Source organism: Dendrobates tinctorius, unplaced genomic scaffold (genome assembly GCF_039654945.1).
Source record: "Dendrobates tinctorius isolate UK_male_01 unplaced genomic scaffold, ASM3965494v1 ptg000149l, whole genome shotgun sequence".
In the NCBI taxonomy this organism is placed as follows: domain Eukaryota; kingdom Metazoa; phylum Chordata; class Amphibia; order Anura; family Dendrobatidae; genus Dendrobates; species Dendrobates tinctorius.
In genome coordinates this window covers 2,875,262-2,891,712 of record NW_027361816.1, presented here as the reverse complement: position 1 = coordinate 2,891,712, position 16,451 = coordinate 2,875,262, and the positions used below count along the sequence as shown (strand labels likewise).

At 47.2% G+C, this 16,451-nt stretch overlaps 1 protein-coding gene across 8 annotated transcripts in view; it reads right to left on the bottom strand.

Annotated features, from left to right (window-relative positions):
* Nucleotides 1-16,451, bottom strand: part of ATE1 (arginyltransferase 1) — a 154,048-nt gene that overhangs the window by 72,226 nt on the left and 65,371 nt on the right. For 5 of the 8 annotated variants that reach the window (XM_073546599.1, XM_073546605.1, XM_073546598.1 and 2 more), the window contains exon 7: nt 6,901-7,029. In XM_073546599.1, coding sequence (XP_073402700.1) covers nt 6,901-7,029 — 129 coding nt within the window. Of the gene's footprint in view, nt 1-6,900; nt 7,030-13,383; nt 13,513-16,451 lie in introns of all 8 variants that reach the window. The other 3 variants (XM_073546597.1, XM_073546601.1, XM_073546604.1) reach the window with 2 other exon arrangements.

Genomic DNA, 16,451 nt, shown 5'->3' with positions numbered 1-16,451 from the left:
AAATTAGCAGCTGTGTCAATATACAATGTATACAGAAAGCTATCAGTGGTGTGAGCGGGGCTATACAGGGCTCAGCATTCAGAGCTCTGCTACACATGCTGCAGTTAAACTGTGATTCTATCATAACTGCTGCACCCAGTAAAGTGACACATCAGTGGAATCAGGCTCTCAGCCCCTACATCATGCTGCTGTCAGATTACATAGCAAAAACCCCCCTAAGCCAGCTACATAGGCATATTGGTCTTAGGAAGCTGAGGAAAATGATACTTGATATCTTTGATTTTGAGCTGTTTAGATCTATGTGCAGACATATAAATGGCTGAGAATCGGCTTCCAGAGATTATTTTAAATGAAAGGAGTTACCAGTGTGAGACATGTAATGACTGACAGTCTGCTCTCCTGATCTACATGGTAACGCCTCTTTTCTTTTAAAATAATCTCTGGAGGCAAATTCTCAGGGAGATCTATGTGCGTCCCATAGATCTTAACAGCTCATTTACATACTAAGGGAGCTGTGGATTTCTCTGGAATAAGACATCAGATCGCAGACATTAAGGTTTCATTTTATTCAGCTTCCTATGACCTGCATGCCTATATAGATGGCTTAGGAGGGTTGATCACACTAAGATTCCCATTAAATAACCCCCAGGGACTAAAAAGTGATCTGTGGAGATTAGATCTTCCTACCATCTCTGTATAGATTAAGAAAACGTATGGTTGGAATAAAGCGGTGTCTGGCAGCATCAGATGGTAAAGTTGCCCTTAACAACAATATCAGCTTGGTGATTACATTTCACCCAAGACCCCTGCAAAAAAAAAAAGGAGCTTTAATGTGATGGGGTGCTATAAATAAATATTCCTAGTCTGTGCAGACACTGTTATAAGAGACCGCTGCCAAAATCTCTCACATCTTGCCTTCCAAAGAAAACTTTTAGTAGGCACCAGAGAGCAGCAGCTGGCATCCAAATTACAAAGGTGAACAAATAAAAAAAAAAATCCCATCCTAAATCAGCAAAGTAAAGTACGGCCAATAAGAGGATATGGCGGCATTAGCACAGTGTTCTAGGGTATGAACCAAGAGATAAATCAGACCCCGCAAGACTTTTCCGCTACATTTCTTCAGGCTGGGTGCGCATGAGAACATTAAAAAGGGATTTTTCAAACCTGTAGGCTATCCCCTATCCATAGGAAATGGAGGGGAGGTTGATCATGCAAATACCTGGTTTCGGAATGGCTAGGGGGTCCCTCCAGCCGGACGCTCAGAAAAGTCCTACTGCTAGGGGATTACTTATTACTCAAAAAAAAAAAAAAATATCCATTTAAAGCTTCATTTATACATTTTTTTTAAAAAAATATTCTTGCTTGTAAATACCTGCCATTTTCATTTTTCTTAACAAGCATTTTCTTTCAATTTGCATACACACTTTTTTATAAATAGACATGCTCATGTTGGTATTACATTAAAAAAAAACTAAAGTCACAAAATGTCATGGACTTAAGGCCCTGTCACACACAGCGAGATCGCTAACGATCTCGCTGTGTGTGGCACGCATCAGCGACCGGCCCCTCCCGCCGGGTATCGCTGATCGTGCAGGAATGTCCTGGGCATGTGGCAGCGGGAGAGCAACGATCAGCGAGCTCCCAGCGCTGTAAGCAGACGCTGGGAGCTGGTATCTAAGGTAAACAGCAGGTAACTAAGCGCGCGCCGTCACTTAGTTACCCGCTGTGTACCTTAGATACCTGCGTGCTCGTGCAGGGAGCTGGCAACCAAGGTACACAGCAGGTAACTAAGTGATGCGCGCGCTTAGTTACCCGCTGGGTACCTTAGATACCAGCTCCCATCGCCAGCACGCAGGTATCTAAGGTACACAGCGGGTAACTAAGCGACACGCTCGCTTAGTTACCCGATATTTACATTGGATACCAGCGTCCTCGCTGGTCCTGATCGCTGGTGAGTTTGCCTGTTTGACAGATCACCAGCGATCATGTAGCGAGGCACCAGCGATACTGACAAGGTCATATTGTTGTCGGGATCGCTGGTACATCGTTTAGTGTGACGGCACCTTTAGTGTCTGAATGAATGAATGAATGAATGAAGGAATGAAGGAAGGAAGGAAGGAAGGAAGGAAGGAAGCAAAAAAAATAAATAAAAAAACATACCATAAGAGAGGAAGTTTGAGAGGCAGTTTGGGGGAGAAAAACATAAAAATGATGTGCGCGAAACCACCGCATGAGTTCTTTAAGTCTTGCATCGCTGCTGGGACCTGAGGTTTTGCTAAGAGAAACTTACAAGAGTTTATAATAATTGTAAGCACCAAACAGAAGATTTTGGACACTACTGGACTGGCAATTCTCATGTGCTATCAAAGCAGCGGTTCCGAGTGCCAACCACAAGTCCTATTGGGGTGTTTTCTTGCATGTAGCATAACCACAGGAGCACAGAGGCTCTCTGTGTGCTGATCAGAGGAGAGTAAGAGCTGGAAGTGCTGGGGACAAGGGCTCCTTTTTAGCATCAGGACGCGGTTTACATATTGGGGCACATAAATACACGACTAATATTTAGTCTTTTTGGTATGTGTCTATGGTTTACGGCAGAAAATTAAATAATTGCACCCATTTCCAACTCTGCATTCCCGACATACAAACCGGCCTTCATCTTACTGATGCAAAAATATTATCTGTCTGGATTTTTAAGGATTGTAACCAGCATTGAGGCTCACAAGGTCACAGATAACGACGCACAGTGTTCGGAGTCCAGTGAGAATAATGTGGGGGGGGGGGGGGGTTATTATTATTTCTAACCTCTTTCTTTCCTTGGGCTTTTATGGTTTGGGCCTGGAAAGAAACTTTTTTTTTCACGGCAATAGGGGAGCTTTTGGTCAGACTGAAATTTATTCAGATAGAATGGCGACTGATTTGAGAGAATCTTCCTGAAATTATTTTTGAGAGATTGGCTGTTTCATCTAAAGATGAGCCATTCTTAATCAAAGCTTGCTTATTAATGGAGGTGCTCACTGAACCTGCAGGGGAAACACCGCGGCCCCCATGGATTCAATCAGTTCTAACAAAAAGGGTCAGTCCTGATCATTGCAAGTAATAATTTTCTAGATTTACTTTAGTGCAGGGCTGAAAATATAAGAAATAACTTGATTGGTAGCTGTGATTAATTGAAACAACTTACTGTAGCAATCAGCTGATTAGCATTCAGGAATCACATTAATTTAAGCCCAGTGTGAAATCCATCAGTTTGGTGGATAGACTGCCCGCAAAAAGTAAGAATAACTGGGACATCCTAATCGTATTCATGCTGCAGATCAAACTTGCCACTGCAACTCAATGGCCCAATGAAAAAAAAAAACTGATGGCACACCAAAGCCATTGTGTGCTGTCCTTATTTTACAGTGTTATGGATAGGATAAAATAAGATTTTTTTATATGTGAAAAAATCTTACGAAAAAAATAAAGACTCGTTTTTCACATACAGTATGAAAAAAAGGTATGTGTGAACCTGCCTTACTACTGTGACAGAGGTAGAAAGCTGCTGCAGTCCGGAGAGAGAGAGCGCTGCTGCAGTCCGGAGAGAGAGAGAGAGCGCTGCTGCAGTCCGGAGAGAGAGAGAGAGCGCTGCTGCAGTCCGGAGAGAGAGAGAGAGCGCTGCTGCAGTCCGGAGAGAGAGAGAGAGAGAGCTGCTGCAGTCTAGAGAGAGAGAGAGAGTGAGCTGCTGCAGTCCGTGTCCGGAGAGAGAGCTGCTGCAGTCCGTGTCCGGAGCGAGAGAGAGTGAGCTGCTGCAGTCCGTGTCCGGAGCGAGAGAGAGTGAGCTGCTGCAGTCCGTGTCCGGAGAGAGAGAGAGTGAGCTGCTGCAGTCCGTGTCCGGAGAGAGAGAGAGTGAGCTGCTGCAGTCCGTGTCCGGAGAGAGAGAGAGTGAGCTGCTGCAGTCCGTGTCCGGAGAGAGAGAGAGAGAGAGAGAGAGAGCTGCTGCAGTCCGTGTCCGGAGAGAGAGAGAGAGAGAGCTGCTGCAGTCCGTGTCCGGAGAGAGAGAGAGAGAGAGCTGCTGCAGTCCGTGTCCGGAGAGAGAGAGAGTGAGCTGCTGCAGTCCGTGTCCGGAGAGAGAGAGAGAGTGAGCTGCTGCAGTCCGTGTCCGGAGAGAGAGAGAGAGTGAGCTGCTGCAGTCCGTGTCCGGAGAGAGAGAGAGAGAGTGAGCTGCTGCAGTCCGTGTCCGGAGAGAGAGAGAGAGAGTGAGCTGCTGCAGTCCGTGTCCGGAGAGAGAGAGAGAGAGTGAGCTGCTGCAGTCCGTGTCCGGAGAGAGAGAGAGAGAGTGAGCTGCTGCAGTCCGTGTCCGGAGAGAGAGAGAGAGAGAGAGAGCTGCTGCAGTCCGTGTCCGGAGAGCGAGAGAGAGAGAGAGAGCTGCTGCAGTCCGTGTCCGGAGAGCGAGAGAGAGTGAGCTGCTGCAGTCCGTGTCCGGAGAGAGAGAGAGTGAGCTGCTGCAGTCCGTGTCTGGAGAGAGAGAGAGAGTGAGCTGCTGCAGTCCGTGTCCGGAGAGAGAGAGAGAGTGAGCTGCTGCAGTCCGTGTCCGGAGAGAGAGAGAGAGAGAGCTGCTGCAGTCCGTGTCCGGAGAGAGAGAGAGAGAGAGCTGCTGCAGTCCGTGTCCGGAGAGAGAGAGAGAGAGAGCTGCTGCAGTCCGTGTCCGGAGAGAGAGAGAGAGCTGCTGCAGTCCGTGTCCGGAGAGAGAGAGAGAGAGTGAGCTGCTGCAGTCCGTGTCCGGAGAGAGAGAGAGAGAGAGAGAGCTGCTGCAGTCCGTGTCCGGAGAGAGAGCGAGAGAGCTGCTGCAGTCCGTGTCCGGAGAGAGAGAGAGTGAGTGAGCTGCTGCAGTCCGTGTCCGGAGAGAGAGAGAGAGAGAGAGAGTGAGTGAGCTGCTGCAGTCCGTGTCCGGAGAGAGAGAGAGAGAGAGAGAGAGAGAGAGAGAGAGAGAGAGAGAGAGTGAGCTGCTGCAGTCCGTGTCCGGAGAGAGAGAGAGAGCTGCTGCAGTCCGTGTCCGGAGAGAGAGAGAGTGAGCTGCTGCAGTCCGTGTCCGGAGAGAGAGAGAGTGAGCTGCTGCAGTCCGTGTCCGGAGAGAGAGAGAGTGAGCTGCTGCAGTCCGTGTCCGGAGAGAGAGAGAGTGAGCTGCTGCAGTCCGTGTCCGGAGAGAGAGAGAGTGAGCTGCTGCAGTCCGTGTCCGGAGAGAGAGAGAGTGAGCTGCTGCAGTCCGTGTCCGGAGAGAGAGAGAGTGAGCTGCTGCAGTCCGTGTCCGGAGAGAGAGAGAGTGAGCTGCTGCAGTCCGTGTCCGGAGAGAGAGAGAGTGAGCTGCTGCAGTCCGTGTCCGGAGAGAGAGAGAGTGAGCTGCTGCAGTCCGTGTCCGGAGAGAGAGAGAGTGAGCTGCTGCAGTCCGTGTCCGGAGAGAGAGAGAGTGAGCTGCTGCCGTCCGTGTCCGGAGAGAGAGAGAGTGAGCTGCTGCCGTCCGTGTCCGGAGAGAGAGAGAGTGAGCTGCTGCAGTCCGTGTCCGGAGAGAGAGAGAGTGAGCTGCTGCAGTCCGTGTCCGGAGAGAGAGAGAGCTGCTGCAGTCCGTGTCCGGAGAGAGAGAGAGAGAGCTGCTGCAGTCCGTGTCCGGAGAGAGAGAGAGCTGCTGCAGTCCGTGTCCGGAGAGAGAGAGAGAGAGAGAGCTGCTGCAGTCCGTGTCCGGAGAGAGAGAGAGAGAGAGCTGCTGCAGTCCGTGTCCGGAGAGAGAGAGAGAGAGCTGCTGCAGTCCGTGTCCGGAGAGAGAGAGAGAGAGCTGCTGCAGTCCGTGTCCGGAGAGAGAGAGAGTGAGCTGCTGCAGTCCGTGTCTGGAGAGAGAGAGAGAGCTGCTGCAGTCCGTGTCTGGAGAGAGAGAGAGAGCTGCTGCAGTCCATGTCTGGAGAGAAAGAGTGAGCTGCTGCAGTCCGTGTCAGGAGAGAGAGAGCGCTGCTGAAGTCCGTGTCAGGAGAGAAAGAGAGAGCTGCTGCAGTCGGTGTCCGGAGAGAGCGTGAGCTGCTGCAATCTGTGTCCGGAAAGAGAGAGAGAGAGCTGCTGCAGTCCATGTCCGGAGAGAGAGACAGCTGCTGCAATCCGTGTCCAGAAAGAGAGAGAGCGAGCTGCTGCAGTCAGTGTCCGGAGACAGAGAGAGTGAGCTGCTGTAATCAGTGTCAGGAGAAAGAGAGCTGATGTAGTGACCAAACTAATGAGAGGGGCCATTATGCTTTACAGCCCCTACAAAGAGAAAAAAAAAACAGAATACATAAATTTATGTTTATAGTTTCAGTGTTTGCATTCTTCGCAAAAAAAGGAGCGGGTTTGTGTTTGTACTGCAAATCGGTACCGATGGTGCTCAGCTTAAGATTATTTTCTACTGTGTGAAATATTAATACAAACAGGCTTTAGCTCACATATTGTTCATACGATTATTAGCCAAGCGACAGATTTGGTAGAGGGCATGCAAACAAAATATTTCTTAATACTTTGTGACTGAGCACATTGTTCTTTAGTGCCTTCCCCTGCATCATATTTACTCCTATAGAGCTACTAGGGCCTCCTGACTCCTTAAAAAGCAGAAATGAGTCATGACCAAAAGTGCGTAAAACCTGATCTGGTCATCCTCAGATCTTAAAAAAAAGCACCATAAAATATATTGCAAAAGTCGAAGAGAACAGTCTTGTACACCTTACAGAAAAATATGACTCATTAGCCATGCTTCACTGTGCAATGTGTGAGGGAAAGGTCATTGATGTGAATACAGACTTCCATGATAAACCATGGAGAAAACAAAAGGAAGAAAAAAAGAAAAAGGAGTAGATAGAGAAAAAAAAAAAAAAAAAGACAACACATACACTTATAGCACTTGGGCAATACCTCTTCAGGTCCGCATTCAAAAGGAAGGTCCTTGTGCACGCTCATCTGGTACTTGGTGTAAAGAGCGGCTGAAGATTCGAAGGAAGAGGCAAATTCGGGGTCCTCCATGGAGACCGGAACTAACTTGACCTTCAGGGGCAAGGGAAAGTCAAGCTTAGCTACAGAACACACACAATGACTGACAGGGCTCCTGAAGCTGCCCCTGCTTGGTAAATGGTCACCTGTGACAGACAGCGGGAATAAAACATACATGAATAATGATCCCAATGCACATCTGAGAAATGACTTCTCCAGCTTCCTCCGTCATCAGATGTTCCATCCGGAACTAGCAATATTTAATGCTGAAAAAAAAAAAATCACTAAAAGCACATACAAAAGATCTGCATGGCACACAGTCAGAAAAAAAAAATCATATTAAAACTGACTGTACACATCTGAATAATCTTGATCAATCTGATCAACTGTGATGAGACCGAGCGACCCTCCGCCGATATGCCCGATTCTTCAGTTCCTAATGGATACTGATCCTCCAACATTCACCTTTCTCTACAAGGAGAACAAGATCTGGCATGTCGCTCCCCAAATGTGTATGGCAACCGTTATAATGTGAATATACATATTATACACTATATGATTGCAACATTTTACAGGGAAATGGAAGGTTAAAGGGAACCGGTCACCCCCCCCCCCCAGGCATTTTTAACTAAAAGAGCCACCTTGTGCAGCACTAATGCTGCATTCTGTCAAGGTGGCTCTTCTATTTCGCGTCCTTTCCACCCCTGAAAGAATCGTTTTTATAATTTGTCCGTCATACCTGTAGTTTGTCCGGGGGGCAGGTCTTTCACCCCGGATACAGACGCCTCACATCCATCAGTCATTTCCTCCTTTCCTCTTGGCGCCGCCTCCTCAGCGTTCATTTATTTTCCTGGCACCTGCGCTGTAATCTTTTTTCTTGGGCATGCGCAGTTAGCGCTGTCCGACCACTTGACATCACATGATGTCTTCCTTATCGTGCCTGCATGGACGCGAGGCCCGAGATCCCGCCCCGCAGTCTCTTCTGATTTATTCACACTGCAGGCTGGGAACCTTGGGCATGCGCAGTAGTTCTCTACGGCTCTCCCTCAAATCCCTCCGCCTATTTAGTACTGTGCAGCGTCATAGGAATCGTCAGCTCAGCACTAATTGCTGTGGGATTTGAGGGAGAGCCGCAGAGAACTACTGCGCATGCCCAAGATTCCCAGCCCCGCAGTGTGAATAAATCAGAAGTGACTGCGGGGCGGGATCTCTGGCCATGCGTCCACGCAAGCACGATAAGGAAGACATCATGTGATGTCAGTGGACGGGCAGCGCTAACTGCGCATGACCAAGAGAGGAAAAAAAAAAAAAGATTACAGCGCAGGTGCCAGGAAAATAAATGAACGCTGAGGAGGCGGCACCAAGAGGAAAGGAGGAAATGACTGATGGATGTGAGGCGTCTGTGTCCGGGGGGAAAGACCAGCCCCCCGGACAAACTACAGGTATGACGGACAAATTATAACAACGATTCTTTCTGGGGTGAAAAGGACGCCAAATAGAAGAGCAACCTTGACAGAATGCAGCATTAGTGCTGCACAAGGTGGCTCTTTTAGTTAAAACCGCCTGGGGGAAGTGACAGGTTCCCTTTAAAATTAATCAGCATGCTTTCAAAAATAGAATATTTTCTTTTTCTCACTTATCAAGACAAAGTGAAAAGAAATGAGAAATTTAAATCAAATTGATACTTGGTGTGCCCGCTCTTTGCCTTCAAAAACAGCATCACTTATTCTAGATACACTTAGGCTATGTGCGCACATTGCAGATTTGCTTGTGTAAAATTCTGCGCGGTTTCTGCCTCTCTTGGCAAAAAACACAATTGAAAATCCATGCGTCTTTTATGCGTTTTTGTAAATCCATAGAGCTAAATAAAGATATATTTAAAAAAAACCAAAAAGAATTATGATGTCATTTCCTTGTTCAACCTCTTCAGCCAGACACCCTCATTAATATTAAAGACACACACCAGCCTATGTAGGAGCAGTAACATAATTAACCTACATAAAAAGCAACTGTCAGAAATCTGCGCGAAATGCAATATCTGTTAATTTTTCAAAAAAATTAAAATAAAAAAAAAAAAAAAAAAAAGCGTGGGCTCCAGCATAATTTTAATAACCAGCAGAGGGAGAGCTGACAGCAGATGTTAATATTCTGGGAAGTAGCCAATAGCCATAAAGGTTCCCAAGCTATTAATATCAGCTCACAGCTGTTTGCTTAGCCTTTACTAGCCAGTTTACAGGGGAACCCCAGAAAAAAATTGACATGGGGATCACTATAAAATCGAACCAGCAAAGGCTAGGCATCTTATAGATGCGCCAATTCTGGAACTTAGCCTCGCTCTTTTCACTTGCCCTCGCTCTTCTCACTTGCCCTGTAGCGGTGGCAAGTGGGGTTCATATTTCTGGGGTTGGTGTCCCCTTTGTATTGTCAGGTGACATCAAACCCACAGCTTAGTAATGGAGAGGCATCTATAAGACATCTATCCATTACGAATCCTATAGTTATATGGTAAATAAATACAGTCAGAATAAAGACCTTTATTTGAAATAATCACACAGACTCCTTTATTGAATCTTAATTTACCACACTTAATGAACGCCTAATTCCCGACTCCCTCATCTCCTGCAACAAAAATAAAATAAACCAACATATAATACTCCGTCTGACGTAGTCCATTTCCGAGTGTCCCACGACGATCTTACGTGTAGAACAATCACATTGTGAGATGTGACGGCTCTACCCGGCCTCCGGCGATACACTGGGGAAGTGATCACCTCCTTTCAGTGTATCACTGTGCTGCCGTGAGAGCTCACCGGAGTTCATCAGCTCCAGTGCTGTCACATACGGCATCGATGCGTGAGACTTTTCTCACACGGCAAAGAGAGCACCAAAGCTGATCAGCTGATGAACTCCGGTGAACTCTCACGGCGACTCAGTGATACACTGCGGGAACGATCACCTCCTGTCAGTGTATTGCCGGCGGCCGGGTGACTGATGTGGGACAATCGGTATTAAATGGACTACGGCGGTCAGGGAGTATATGTTGGTTTATTATTTTTGTTTGCTTGCAGGAGATGCGGGCGTCGGTGATTAGGTGTTTGGTGAGAATGTATATTGCATGTAATTGTTTTCATTTTTTTTCTTTTACAATTGAACACAGTCGCTGGATGATGGGACTACTCTCCCATCATCGGCTCATGCTGTCATTGTTATATGTGACAGCAGACATAGCCGGATGGGAGTAGTAGTCCCATCAGACAACGCCTAGGTACACACACAGACACCCGCAGACAGATGCACACACAGACATTCGCAGACGGACACAGACAGACACGCACATATTCTCCGCTCACACAGTCTCCACCCACACACTCTTCCTCCTTCAAACATCATTTCCTTTCTGCAGCATTTTTGGAAAGCAAATCCGCAAACCTTGCCATGATCAATGATCTGTGTGACACGAATCTGACTTCTAGAGTGTGGCTGTTCTTAACCCAGTTTTAAAGCCTCCTTCACAGCAGTTTCTGTTTCAGTTAAAGAGGTTGTCCACTACTTTATCACTGATGACTAGTGATGAGCAAATGTGCTTGGATAAGTGGTTATCCGAGCATTCTTGTGTGCTAATCGAGTGTCTTCGGCATGCCCAAAAAATATGTCCATGTCTCGCGGCTGTCCAACAGCTGCAACACATGCAGGAAGTTCCTGTTTGTTGGGCAATCCTTGCATGTCAAACAACCGCAAGACATGCAGGCGCGGGGACTCAAACATATTATTCGAGCAAGCCGAAGTCACTATATATCCCATCATTTACATATTTAGCTGAAACTGTGTCATATACACACACACACAGTTACTCATGCATCTTACTATAATCCTACAAAATCCCTGACTTTCAGGTGTACCTAGAAGAAATGATGTTTCAAAAGGCAGAGGTCACACCAAATACTGGTGTGATTTAGATTTCTCTTTTGTTCATTCACTTTAGGTAAGTGATAAAAAGAAACTAAAATTACCACTTTTAGTTTTTGAAGCATTTTTTCCCCACAACTGCCTGAAACTTTTGCACAGTACTGTAAGTGTTAGTAAGGAATTAAAAGGTCCAAAGGGATTGGCAAACAACCCTGCCAACAATGACCCAAGGCAGGCGTCACAATATCCAGTGGAAAGCAGAAACCCCATAGGAAGTGAACCGTTTGCCAGCATGGTTTAACAAATTAAGGAAGGAAAAATTAGGATAACTAGAAAAAAAATATGAAATTTGTTAAAATCATAAGGTTTTAGGTTTTTTACAAAATACCTTGGACTTTTGTCATATTATTTGCATTTGTTTCCTTGGATGGTCCAATATTGAAGGCAAGGCACCATATATGATAGATTTTATGGCATTTTTAGGGTGAGTGTTCTATACTACAGCATGTGCTCAGTTTGTCTATTTTTGTTAATTTTCAGTGAAAAAAACAAAATGTCAGAAAAATAAATATATTGCAAATGCAACAAGAAACAAAACCAAAAATACCTCAAATCATCAAGCTTATGTACAAATCAAGAAAAAAAAAAATAAAAAAAAAATGAATAATCCGTAAGAAGAAGCTCCACTCGCAAGAAGTCTAATAGGCCGCGCACCGATCTACGTGCGAGCTCATGCAGGAAAAGGGTCCTTCTGCTTCCTGAGCAGCACACGTGACAAGAGTTTGGAGCGATCAGTGGGACCAGGTCCCCACTGCAACCTGCACAACATTTCATGCCCTGTCATATGTTCACAAACCAAAAAAGTGTAGACACCCTTTTAGGGTATGTGCACACGCTGCGGATCCGCAGCGGTTTTGGCCCTGTGGATCCGCAGCAGAATTAGCTGCGTTGTACAGTACCATTATATCCTATGGAAAACAGAAACCGCAGTGCAGACGGTGCGGAATTTTCCGTGCGGTTTTTGCTGCGGTTTCCAATCCGCAGAAAGAATTGACATGTCATTCTTTTCTGCGGATTCCGCTGCGGTTTGCCATCTCCTCCATTGTAGAGGTGATTAACCGCAGGTCTTTTGACCTGCGGATTTTGCAAAATCCGCAGCATGTGCACATACCCTTAGGATTTTTTTTCCCTCCTTTTGATGTGTGTCTGACAAGTGTTTGTCCTACACATATTGTGGAGAACAATGGTTGCCGGACCACAGTCCTGTGGATTTATCCAGCCTGAGGCTGAATGGCACGGTGGCCATACACGTGCATCACAAGTCTGTAGGAGTTATGACGTGGGCAAACTTGCAAAGATTCATTCTGACGAGTAAAGCGTAGCGGCAGGGAATAGTACATAATCAAAAATGTGAATATTGAATATAGATAGCATTATTTTGTCTGTTTTTTTTTTTATCTATCATGGCTACACAGAAAACCTTTATTTGGAAAGAAAACGTTCATCACATATTCCTCTACACCCGACTATTGCCAAAAACTATGCAGAAACTAACCTGCTCCACTGCATGTCGCAAAAGCTGCCATCAAATGCTGGAACGTCACAAGTCAACAACTAGGAGGCATCTTGCCATACAAAAAGCAATCGTTTTCCTCCCTGCGTGCCATTGCTGGAGTTATCGTTACCTCCCGGATGGAGAGGAGAACAAAACTTGGAACACGGCAATAACCGTAGCTGCGACATAGAAAAGCACAAATATCACCAAGTCTCATGTGCTGCATCTAAAACACATTGCCCAATAATCAATCCATTGGCTGAAAACATCTAAAAAACGCCAAAAGCAGCATCTGTCCTGCAGAGCCACTGAAGCGTAACAGCACAGAAAGCAAATGTCAGAAATATATATATATACACACATATATATATAAAAAGTCTAATTTACTCCTTAAAACTGAGGGGGGCACAGGTCCCTACACCGGCCGAGCATCAACATAATGTACCCACGACGTGGAGAGAGACTGGAAGCTTTTGTCCTGCCCTAGGTACGGAGCGATTAATATCGCTGGGTTGGCGCCCGGTGAGAAGAAGTGAAGAAGGTCACTGCCCATTTGAGCAGAACATCGAGATCCTGTTTAGATTTCTTTGCTTTTCGAGCTGAACATTCGTGATTCTCGCTGGCACACAATTACCCGCTGGCTCCAGGAATAGCAAGCTTGTGTGCGTCTAAGGACTTGATCAGAAACCAAATCCTGTCTGTGGTGCGATCTCGGGCCGCGGACAGTGTGCACCTGTGTCTGCAGCACGGGGAGACATAATGGAGTCTCAGGACGTCAAGGTCTTGTTGATTAGGTGCTGGCGGTGCTGTATATGTCTGAACCCGTTATATAGGGTCAAAGAAAAATGAAGCCATAAAAAACACTAAGAGCTTTCCTAATAGACCCAGCAGCTGTAAAGTGCTCCTATCTATGTGCCTTTGGTGCAATGTGTGGCCCCGCTTCTGACCTGGCTTACGGTCGGCTTGTCAGGCGGGTCCTGGTGAATGGTCATCTGATAGCGCTTATATACTTGGTAAGACTCTTGAAACGTCATTTTGAACAGGGAGCTGGGAGGACAGGACCGCACAAGTTTGACCTTCAAAAAGGAGTGGAAAAAACAACAGTTACGGTACCTACAAGTACTAGAAACACCGGACCCCGAAGACGGAGGAGGACACCAGCTAGCCATAACCACCATGCAATGAAAGTTTATGGAACGCTGCTTTATAGGAAAAAGACGCTAAAAAGGTTGTCTGGTCATAGACAGCAGCGGCGTAATGCTTGGATACATCGCCAATATCCGGTAAGTAGAGGTCCGACCCTGGGCAATATATAGGAGCACCAGGAAAGGTCTGCCATGGGCTCAACTCCACTTACTTTGGAGGCCGCCTAGTATAGGCAATGCGTGACCTGGTGGCTCAGCGACTACACAAAGTAGCCAAGCGATGTCCCAATTTTTAGGGATCCAAGTGGGACCCTGCAGAGCGGATTTTGGTGACACATCCAATGAAAAGGCCACCAATGTCTAAGGATAGACGAACACCTGAAGACAGCTTTAGATGCTGCCCAATTTTAGACTTGAACGGGTCATCCCTTTCAGAAACTCTTCATCCCTTATTGCAGTTTGTTATAAATTAACAATCCCTTTATTCACGGTCAAGTCTCTGGCGCTGCTCCCCATGGCTGGCATTGGCTGTGGTGATGACGTCACGTCGACGGCGTGGCAGCCAGAGAGCTCAGCGGCTCTCAGGTAGGGGGAATCTTGTCTGTGTGAGCAAACTCACTGAGCTCACCGACTGGCTGCCGTGCTGCAGATGTGACATCACCACAGCCAATACGGGACATCGGGAGCAGTGGAAGAGACTCCGTGCCGGACCTGGGGGCACTGAATGGAGAAAGACGTGTTATTTTACAACAGACTGCAGCCAGAGAAAGATTTTCTAAAAGAGGAAAACCCCTTTAAATTGTACTTTTTTTGCAGAAAATCCTGACTACTAAAGCTTGAGATGAGAATAAATGAGGGGAGCGCTTCTCATCCTCTGCCGGAAGCACGGTGCCTCTGGGATAAAAGCCAACTTATCGGGCTGCTATGAACACATTGCTTGACAAGCCTAGTCTTCTAAATATGGTTGTCAGTTAGTAAGGCATTGGATTAATGCTCGGTCTCAAATTTTTCTTAAAGGGTTAGTCATGTACCTCTCACTTCCATATGAAGAGAAGAGTAGGCAAGGTGACGTCACGTCTACCGATAACCTGAACGTGTGCACAATCGGCAGGTGTGATGCAGCTGCATGATATCGGCCATTTGGGCACATGTGTCAGCAGGTATCAGATGTGATGTCACCTGCCCCGCTTGCCTCTCGCTTCTGACATCTCGTAATTACACGTCAGACGTGCTGATCTGTGGGAACCTGGGTGCAGAGACTTCCACCGATCGCTACAACTACCTCTGCTCTCCACAAAAGTGATTACTAGTGTATATTTATAGAAAATGTTGGAAAGTTGAGGGGCAGTACATGTATCTATAAAGAGGTTTGGTGTGAGCAGCGAGCAGTGTGTAGATCTATAAAAAGTCTGCAGATCCGTGCACCGTTGGCTGAGCTCCCAGGAGAGGCAATCCATACACCCCTGGCTCTGTGCTCCCAGGAGAGGTGATCCATACACCCCTGGCTCTGTGCTCCCACGATAGGCGATCCGTGCACCGTTGGCTCTGCGCTACCAGGAGAGGCGATCCGTGCACCATTGGCTCTGCGTTCCCAGGAGAGGCGATCCGGTGCACCATTGGCTCTGCGCTACCAGGAGAGGTGATCCGTGCACCATTGGCTCTGCGTTCCCAGGAGAGGCGATCCGTGCACCATTGGCTCTGCGTTCCCAGGAGAGGCGATCCGTGCACCGTTGGCTCTGCGCTACCAGGAGAGGTGATCCGTGCACCATTGGCTCTGCGTTCCCAGGAGAGGCGATCTGTGCACTGTTGGCTCTGAGCTCCCAGGAGAAGCGATTCATGCAGTGCACCATTGGCTCTGCGCTCCCAGGAGAGGCGATCCGTGCACCGCTGGCTCTGCGCTCCCAGGAGAGGCAATCCGTGCACCGCTGGCTATGCGCTCCCAGGAGAGGCAATCCATACACCGCTGGCTCTGCGCTCCCAGGAGAGGCGATCCGTGCACCGTTGGCTCCACGCTGTCAGGAGAGGCAATCCATACACCACTGGCTCTGCGCTCCCAGGAGAGGCGATCTGTGCACCGCTGGCTATGCGCTCCCAGGAGAGGCAATCCATACACCGCTGGCTATGCGCTCCCAGGAGAGGCGATCTGTGCACCGCTGGCTATGCGCTCCCAGGAGAGGCGATCCGTGCACCGTTGGCTCCAAGTTCCTGGCAGAGGCGATCCGTGCACCGCTGGCTCTGCGCTCCAAGGAGAGGCAATCCATGCACCGTTGGCTCTGCACTCCCAGGAGAGGCGATCCGTGCACCACTTTTTCTTAGCTCCTAGTAGAGGCAATCCGTGCACCCCTGGCTCTGCGCTCCCAGGAGAGGCAATTCGAGCAGTATTGGCTCTGCAGAGTGCCCCTTCATCATGGTGATAAGTGGAATCTCAGGACCCGGGCACCCACCAATCACTGACATGTCAGAAATAAACAACTATTTTTACCCTTTAACTGAAAAAAGAGAATTAGGAACATTGGTGGATTTAAAAGGGTTGGAAGAGGTTAAAAAATAAATCTGCTTTGTTCTAGAAACAGCACCATTCTTATCGGTGTGAGACACATAGATGAGCAGATATTATAGGTATACAGTTATTAGATGTTCATGCAAATAATGACACCTGCAGCGGCTGTAAAGAACTGTGAGATAATAGAAATGCAGCAATTGTCTGTTTAGGGCAATAAAAGCAAAACAGAAAATGAAGGTAATGTGGAATGAACAAGCAAATATAACATTCTGGTATTACAGAAAAACAAATACTGCACAAATATAGTGATATAATGTGAGGAGTAATAAAGCGCAGCAGGAGGCGAAAACAGTGATGTGTTTATAGG